Source organism: Lolium rigidum, chromosome 3 (genome assembly GCF_022539505.1).
Source record: "Lolium rigidum isolate FL_2022 chromosome 3, APGP_CSIRO_Lrig_0.1, whole genome shotgun sequence".
Taxonomy (NCBI): Eukaryota; Viridiplantae; Streptophyta; class Magnoliopsida; order Poales; family Poaceae; genus Lolium; species Lolium rigidum.
In genome coordinates this window covers 194,052,014-194,060,511 of record NC_061510.1, presented here as the reverse complement: position 1 = coordinate 194,060,511, position 8,498 = coordinate 194,052,014, and the positions used below count along the sequence as shown (strand labels likewise).

The 8,498-nt window shown below is 41.1% G+C and overlaps 1 protein-coding gene across 1 annotated transcript; it reads left to right on the top strand.

Annotated features, from left to right (window-relative positions):
- Positions 1 to 444: 444 nt before the first annotated feature.
- Positions 445 to 7,775, top strand: LOC124702848 (eIF5-mimic protein 1-like). Its single transcript, XM_047235022.1, has 8 exons — positions 445 to 577; positions 1,948 to 1,971; positions 2,496 to 2,601; positions 3,117 to 3,185; positions 6,008 to 6,504; positions 6,625 to 6,886; positions 7,148 to 7,356; positions 7,509 to 7,775. The coding sequence occupies exons 1-8, from the start codon at positions 573 to 575 to the stop codon at positions 7,573 to 7,575; spliced, it is 1,239 nt and encodes a 412-aa protein (XP_047090978.1). The 5' UTR covers positions 445 to 572; the 3' UTR covers positions 7,576 to 7,775.
- The last annotated feature ends 723 nt before the right edge of the window (positions 7,776 to 8,498 follow it).

The window sequence follows — 8,498 nt, the reverse complement described above, 5'->3', positions numbered from 1 at the left end:
TGGTGGTGGTTGGTGTTGTTGGGGGAGAGGCGGCGCCGACACGGCGCCGAGGCCGCGACGATGGGGGAACTCACCTACATGCGCTCGCTCTCGCTCTCACCTACCTGCGCTCGCTCTCACCTACCTGCGCTCGCTCCAGTTTAGGGACATCTCTGACCTTTTCTTCTTTTCTCAAACTACAGTTATTCTGCTGCAGGTGCAGATTAGTTTGAATCTCACAAGTCTGGAGAAGTAGATGTAAGTGTGCTTTAATTAATTAAAAAAAACGGTAATAAACAGCAGCGAGCGGACGTTCCAGGCTTCCAGCGAGGTCGACGCGAATTGGGCCAGCCCACCCGGGCGTGGTTGACGCGAAAGCCCTTCTGGAAGACAGAGATCCCGGCTAATCCCCACCACTCGTCTCGCCCCCTCACCCGACTTCATGCTACTACTACCGCTACAGCCGCCGCACACGCCCGAGAGTTAGGTTTCTTTAACACTCCTCCCCCATCGCCTCGGCGGCCGCACAACCGGCCGTCCCCCTCGAAGCCCCGATCTCCTCGACACCTCGTCTCCGTTCCAGATCGTTGTTTATGAGGTATGAATCGATGCAACCGTCGCCTTTGTAGATCTCTGAGCTACCTTGTTTGTATGCCTGACGAATCCGCGGAGCTCCGTACGATTGGCTGGATCGGAGGGATGGGCTTGTTCTAGTACTAGTAATTTGTGGTCGGTAGCGATTCTGGGAGTGCGAATGACGGTGTTTGATGGGTATCGTAAGGTCTCAGTATTCTACGTTAGGTCTTGATCAGATCCAACTGATTTTGGTAGTTTAGGTCCCATGTTAGGTCTTCGGGGGCATCTAACAGTTTATTCGGTTAAATCCTGCGAGGTAAATCAAACGATTTGCTGCGTTTAAGATAGATTCGTCTGTTTTCTGCTTAAGAAATTTCTTTTCAGATGTTTAGGGTTTTCTTGATAACCCCGATGAACGGACTTTGATGGTTTTTTGATATTGCGAAACTTTGGATGGAGTTGCTGCGCCCCTATAAGTTTCATAGGCCCCTTGATTTTTTACATTAAATTTTGGTACAAGTCCAAGAAAGGACCAACACCGCGCCATACAACTCAACCCAACTAGCTAAACTAGGGGAGTAGCTGTCTATATTTTCTGTTTCTATTGGAAAAATTATATTTGATCTCCTTTTGATCCACACTGTTGAGTTTGTATTGCATGGTAGATAACTAGATATCATGTGAATATTTCTCTGCGAGCTTATCGATATTTCAGAAAAGAACCCAGGTTGGTGAAAGCCTCTTGACTTCATTTGATCTAAATATTCATATAGCAACAAAGAGCCAAGGTTTTGGCCGACTAACCATTTCTAGCCGTCAGATAGGCGTAGGTTGAGACAACATTTGCTATTTTTTTGTACCGGAACGGCTAAACCAATATGCAGATAATTTGTTGGCAAGCCTATTTTGTAAACTGTGGAACCAAACAAAGTCAAGGCAAATGTTGTTGGCTTGCAAACATTATCTACCAACTAAGCAACCTAATAGATTTTTGCGCTAACTGTTACGCTAGATCTGGTCATTTCAGAAACTATGCAGAAAGTAAGGGCATGTTTGTTGTTCAGGTCAAGGCTAACTTTGCAAATGTGTGTTACTTGCCACAAAAGTATGGTCAATAATGCTACGTAGTAGGCCAATGCTTACGTTGCAGCTCAGTAATATTGTAGCTGAGACCAAATAACCCCTCAGTAATATTCGTGTTCAACTCCTGTTTAGAACATTTTGTACTTCTGCTCTTTGTTATCTGATTGTTGAATGAGTGGAAATCGACCTGCACAAATAGTATATATCTGTAGGGCATTATACTCAACTATTGAGGAAAATTTCTGGCTCTTTTGTTTCCCTATCATCTTTCTTCTGGTATGCTCTAATTATGTTCTCAATTCATTGCAGCTCGAAGGAGAAGCCCACTCTCGGGTAATACTCTTGTTTATTCATATATGCTTGTGCTCTATTTTCCTTTGTCGCCTGATCCCAGTGTCATCGTTGTTGAAATAATAACTTTTGTGAGTTTGTGGTGCAACGTGACATGTCTGTGTTAAATTCTGTCTGTTGATTTTCCATTTGGTTATATGTGACTAATAATTTCATTTGAATGGCACTTTGTTGTCTGCATATTGTACATTTCTAAATGTAGCGTGTAAGGCTAGCTGGGCCAGTCTCTGAAACACTTCATTTTGGAAATACATAAGTTGTTGTTCACAATATCATGATTGCTGTCGATTTCTAACATTTGTTTTAATGTTGTCTTATTGCAACTCTCCACACTAACGTAAAAAAACTTTCTACCTCCTGAATGCTATTTGCTTCACATTGTTCTCTTATTTTAGTTGTGATTTGCTTTCCATCTCACCGTTTCTATCAATGCTAAGTGTTCTGTAGAACTTCTTTGGAGAGCTCATATTGATCATGTGTAGCATTATATTTCTTGTTCTGTGCAGAGGCCAGCGGATTAAGACCCGCAAGCGGAATATCGCGGCTCCTTTGGACCCTGCATCATTCTCTGATGCAATTGTCCAGATTTATCTGGATAATGCTGGAGATCTGGTTAGGCCCTGCTTAACATACTATTGACATTTCCCCAACAGTAATATTGTAAGAGATCTGCAGTTGGGCTTGTCAAAAGATTTTAATACATCTAAACTATCGCTCTCTCATAAGAGAGATGCAGTTGGGCAATTTTTTAAACAAATGGATATATCAGGATTACTTCTGTTTGGAATAGGAAGTTGAAGAATATCTTGCTTGCATTTTTCCTTGCAAACCAACTCAGGACTTTTGTCTACTAGAGTACTTCATGAAACGTGAAATATGGTCAACTTTCTACGTTAGTCAATGCAACTGTTCTGTGTACATGTCCTGTATCTGTGAGAAAATGAAAAAACTGCAAAATTTATATTAGCTGTGGTGCTTACTGAAGATAAGCTAGACTGGTAATCTTATACTGCCTAATATTTCATTTGTAGCTAAGGCTAACCTTAGTAATTTGGACACGGGCCTTTGACTTTTTTTTTGTATTTTCTGTCCTGAGCAATTAATTCTTAATGAAGTGCCCCTGGCAGGAACTTGTTGCCAAAAGTATAGAGTCCTCGGATCTCAACTTCTCACGTTACGGTGACACTTTCTTTGAGGTAAATTGTCTATATATTGAGCATTTTCATGTCTGCTTCATTACATATGGCCATTCCTTTCTGCAGATATCCACATTTATTGACAGCTTGACTACACTGGCTATTCTTATTTTGGAAGTTTTTATTGCAAGTTCTTTTTGAGACTGTTTTTTGCATTATTTCTTCTTTTGTGAATTTTATGTACATACATAGTTGGCTTGTTATTTGCAATTTTGATGTTATAATCTTCGGGCATGCATCTTCACATATGCACATTGAACTTTTAAAGTAAATGGTTTTGAGTTCTTCATAGTTAAGTTTTAACCTTTTTCTGTGTGCAATCCATTATGTCCAGTCTTTTAACATACTCATAGTGCACCCCCTATTCCAAAGTATAAGACTAGGTCAAGCCTTAGAAAATTTGACCAATGTCTTAAACTATCCATATTTATATTAGCAAGAAAACTATATCTATACCTAATAATAAAGGGAATAAGGGTTCTGTTGTCTGTCGTTCATTTTCTATTTTACCCCCTCAAAGAGTTGTAATCAACCCGCGGTCTGTTCGTCCATTAGATGTTGTCCCCGTAGTCTGACTGTCAAGTAGATTTTGTTTGCATTTTAAACCCTAAAGAACTTGGATCAACCCGCAGTATGTTTAGGTGTCTTCATCTCGTTCGAAGTTTTTTTTTTTAACTCTGTCTTCATCTCCCTGGCAAACACCTCCACTGAGGTGTGCGCCCGACGTTAGAATTTTGTTAGTCGCTTTGCCGTGTCGTATTGTATCAGGTCTTCTCTCCGGCCTGGGCTAAGGAAACCGTGTCCTACATGAACTGTACATAGTACCAGGACTCAAGTTGTCGTCGGGTATAAACATACGAGAGGCCTACAAGCCATCCACGGGAAGATTTCTCCTTCACCGGTCTGCACCAGACGAGGAGGTATTGGAATCGGAGGCACACGAGAACGATGCTGTGCTGCTCGAGGAGGCGGCTCCTACAGAGCTACGTCAGCGTGATGGCCTGCCGGAGTTCACTAGGCAGAACGCCGTGGTAAGATCGAAAAAGTTGGGCCCTAGGATCTCCTGAGTTCAGTCTGATGCTGGTGCTCTTCCGTACTCTTAAGATCTGCTTGTCGGATTGACATCCACCTTCCAAGGTGGAACGCCTCCTGACAAGTATGGAGTGTTTCTTGGATTAATCTCTGCTAACAAGCCTGGGCGATGTCCAGCATGTCCTTGAAGCAATGCCCGATCACTCGTGCATTCAGGTGGCTACAGGTCAGCAAACAACGTCACCTGCACCGCCGCAAAGTAGATCATCCTCGACGAGAGACGTTGCACCATCAAGTAAGACCTGCCAAAATATCTCAGATAGTCGCCCACTCAAAGCCGTTATGGATCTGCTCTTCTCCACGCCCCTAAGGCCTTTATCGGTTCACTCACAATACACGTGGATTGAGAGAGATTTAATCCCCCCATAAGTCAAAATACACCCCAATCCATCCCAATACACTTCAATACCCTTGAAAATTAGTTTAACGGAACAAGTCCTAAATGTCGTTGATACTGCCACCAATATAACTACCGCGCATGGAGCAGACTCGATGCGGCTGTTTTCCAGGGCTCCCGACCTGCGCCTGGCACCTGCGATTTCGTTGCCGTCGGTACGGCCACGGTCATGCTCACATCCTATATGAATACATCTACCTTTAGTTTGCATGAGGTCCAGATATCTGCTACAGTTTTACATCACGTAAGGTTCAGTTTGCAGTACTGCGCGGTCAGGTCGCGTCTTGCATTGAGTTAAATAATGGTCACATTCTTCATTTGGGCAAAAATAGTCATTCTGCAGCAACCATTCTAAATAATTTGTGGCAGGACTGCACTATACTGTACTAGCAATATGTACCAATTTAACTGCAAAGCATCAGGCGGAAGGGGGTATTAGCATCCATTCATCTGTAATGCAAAGTACTGGCTTTTATATGTGTTCATCCTTCTGAATATACTACACGCTTAATTGAAAAGATAACATTCACATCACGATCTGTTATGAAGTTGGGTGTTCCTAGGCACCACCAATTTTATTTATTAGCTGGAGATTCGGCCATAAACTTTTACAATCAGATGTCATATGTGAATCTGAGAATTTGTTCTAGGATTGTCATCGGTATATTCAGAAAAAATTGAAAACAGTCTAAAATAGTAAATTAAGGAAAAAAAATCAAAAGTTTACCAGAGTAGATCATATATAAAGATAATAAAAATTAATTATAAGATAAATGGCCAAACTAGGGCCAGGCTTATGTTGGTTCATTTTGTGCCTAAATTTGGGTTGTACAAACCGTTACCATTCAGAAGATGGTATTTTTTTCTCTCCCAGTGCAATGCAGATGCATGTTTGCTAGTAGAATATAAAAATGTACTTAATGATGGATGTATTGATACTGATTAAGTATTGTATACGTTCGTATTTTTCTGCAAATCGGTCAAACATAGAAACTTTTGGCTTTAGACAAAATTTGTATGCCTTACATTTTTGAACTGAGGGAGTAGTTATGATACATAAAGCTAAATGTTCAAATTATCATTATCTGCTTGCTAGATGACTGGTGGAAGTTGGATAAGTTTTGTTGGCTTTTTCTTGTTTGGTATCTGAGATTTGTAATTTGCTGATTTTGTCTTCTTTTCCAGTGTCCCATTCAAAAAAAAAAATTCATTCAGATTCCTGCTTATTTTTTCACACTAACTGTTGCACAGTGTGATTACTGGAATAGATAATTAATCTCTTGCTGTCTACTTTTACCATGCAATTCAAAAATTGAATTTTGAGCCAATGCAGGTTGTTTTCATTGGAGTGCGTACTCAACCTGGCACAATTAAACCGGAAGAAGAAGGAGAGCGCCACCCCTATTCTCTCATTGACTGTGCAGCGCAACGTGAATCAATTTTGCCTTATGTCCTCTTTATTCAGAAAACATTACGCAGGAGGCCTTTCTTGATAAAGAGTCTTGAAAATGTTATGCGCAAATTCCTCCAATCCTTGGAGTTCTTTGAAGAAAATGAGAGGCAGAAACTTGCCATTTTCACAGCACTTGCATTTTCGCAGAAATTATCAGGTCTTCCACCTGAAACTGTCTTTCAGCCATTGCTCAAGGACAATCTTGTTGCCAAAGGGATAGTGCTTTCGTTCATTACTGAGTTTTTCAAGGAATATCTCAAGGAAAATAGTTTGGATGATCTGATTGCACTTTTGAAGAAAGGCAAAATGGAGGACAATTTACTGGAATTTTTTCCCTCAGGAAAGAGAACTTCTGAGGCTTTATCTGAGCATTTCACGTGAGTTGGTTGACAGTGTTTGTCTTTGGTTTCAGTTTCTTTATTATGTTTTCATCTGCATGTGGAAATGTTTGTTCCTTAGTTCGTTGTCTTCTTATTTTTTTCTTGTGCTTGCATCAGCAAAGAAGGTTTGACTAGTCTTGTTGAGTACAATGACAAGAAAATGTTTGAAGTTAAACTCAAGGAGATAAAGTCAACACTGACCACCATGATCAGCGAAGAAGCTGAAATTTCTGAAGTCACTGAGGTTGTCAAGCAACAGGTGAAGGATGCTCAGTTTCCTGATTTAGAGGTTGTCCGCATGCTGTGGGATGTTCTGATGGAAGCTGTTCAGTGGTCTGGAAAGAACCAGCAACAAAATTCAAATTCAGCACTTCGGCAGGTAAGATCTTTGTATTGGATTTGTGTTTTATCTTGCAATTATCTTAGGCAAAAGCATAACTCACAATAAAGACAACATATAAAGATAACATGTGTATATGTGTTGACAGTCATGTAAAGGGGAATTGGACCATTTGTTACATTCTTGGAATCTATAGCAATCGTGACCTGTCATGAATAAAGAAGTTAGACATGTAATTACGAGTTATATTAAATGAAAAGGATGCATCTTATTTGTTCTGTTTTCTCTTTGCATTTACAGGTGAATGCTTGGGCTGGTCTTATGAATGCTTTTTGCACAAGTGGAAAGCTAGAACTGGAACTTATATACAAGGTGCAGACACAGTGCTACGAGGATGCTAAGCTGATGAAGCTGTTCCCTGAAATTGTAAGATCACTGTATGATCAAGATGTCTTGGCTGAAGATACCATACTTCTTTGGTTCCGAAAGGGTTCGAACCAAAAAGGGAGGTAACAACACTATTTTATCCTTTGCATCAAACCTATTTGATCATGTGCATGCAACTGAAATGCCATGTGTTGCAAGTATTTCGTAGGATCGCTGTATGCGTCTCAGTTAATATGCCTGAAGCTCCTTATAACTGTAACTTACTAACTGGCAGGCAATCATTTGTGAAAACCCTGGAGCCTTTTGTCAAATGGCTTGAGGAGGCTGAGGAGGAAGAATGAAGTGTGATGTCGTACACTGTGCGGATGCTGCTTTGAGTATTTCTTTGTATCCCATGTTTGTCGATTCAGTGGCCATCCTTTTGCTGCTTATTACTGGATAGATGTTTCCTGTAATCTCCTAAGTGCTATAACGCCATGCGGGATAAGTCGTTTGAACAATATTGTACTGGGATCTGAAAAAAAATGTTGTGTTAACGTTATGCACCATGCTTTGTATTACCTTTGATGCATGCGCATGTAAGTGGTATGAAGTAACTTTTGCAGGTCCGATACCTGACATATGGCCTAGCATGAGCTGGATATAAGTTGTAGAAATTTCACCAGTTCTTGATTCATCGTCAACCTCAGACTCATGGTTGGACATGCACCTTTAGAGCGATTGACAGAGCTTCATGTTCTGTATTATGAGAAAGGTTACTTTGAAGCATAATGTTGGTATCACTAATTCTGCACATTGGCCACGGTTCAGGCTGTAAGCTCCAACAGGGAGATCCATTTTGGACATAAAAGCTGTTTTGTTTTTATCTGAAATGTGCACATTGACTTCTGTTTAGCTGCCCCGAGCCGGCCAAGCCTGAGCACTTCGCTCACTTAGAGCATCTTCATTGGCTCCAAAATTGGCATCGGTATTTGCGTCGGTACTTTACTTGCGTATGGGATGCCTGCACGGCATCCTCTGTTTAGGAAGCAAATAGGCATCGGCAGTTGCGCCGGTACTTGCTTAGGAGGACGCCTGCACCACATCCTCCGTTTTTTTTTTTGAACAAAGCATGGCGCCGAGGGCGCCAAATTTTCATTCAGCTCATATGCATAGAACATCAAGAAGTACAAATCCCTGTAAAGCAATGTTTTGGAGAGAAAGAGCTACAGGGCATATGCCTACACTTCTATGAGCTGAATTTAGACAAGAAAAGATAGGCAAC

Excerpts from the sequence above, each read along its gene's own strand:
- LOC124702848 (XM_047235022.1), top strand. Across the intron at positions 6,505-6,624 it reads GCTTTATCTGAGCATTTCAC|CAAAGAAGGTTTGACTAGTC; the intron begins GTGAGTTGGTTG and ends TGCTTGCATCAG. Across the intron at positions 7,357-7,508 it reads GGTTCGAACCAAAAAGGGAG|GCAATCATTTGTGAAAACCC; the intron begins GTAACAACACTA and ends ACTAACTGGCAG.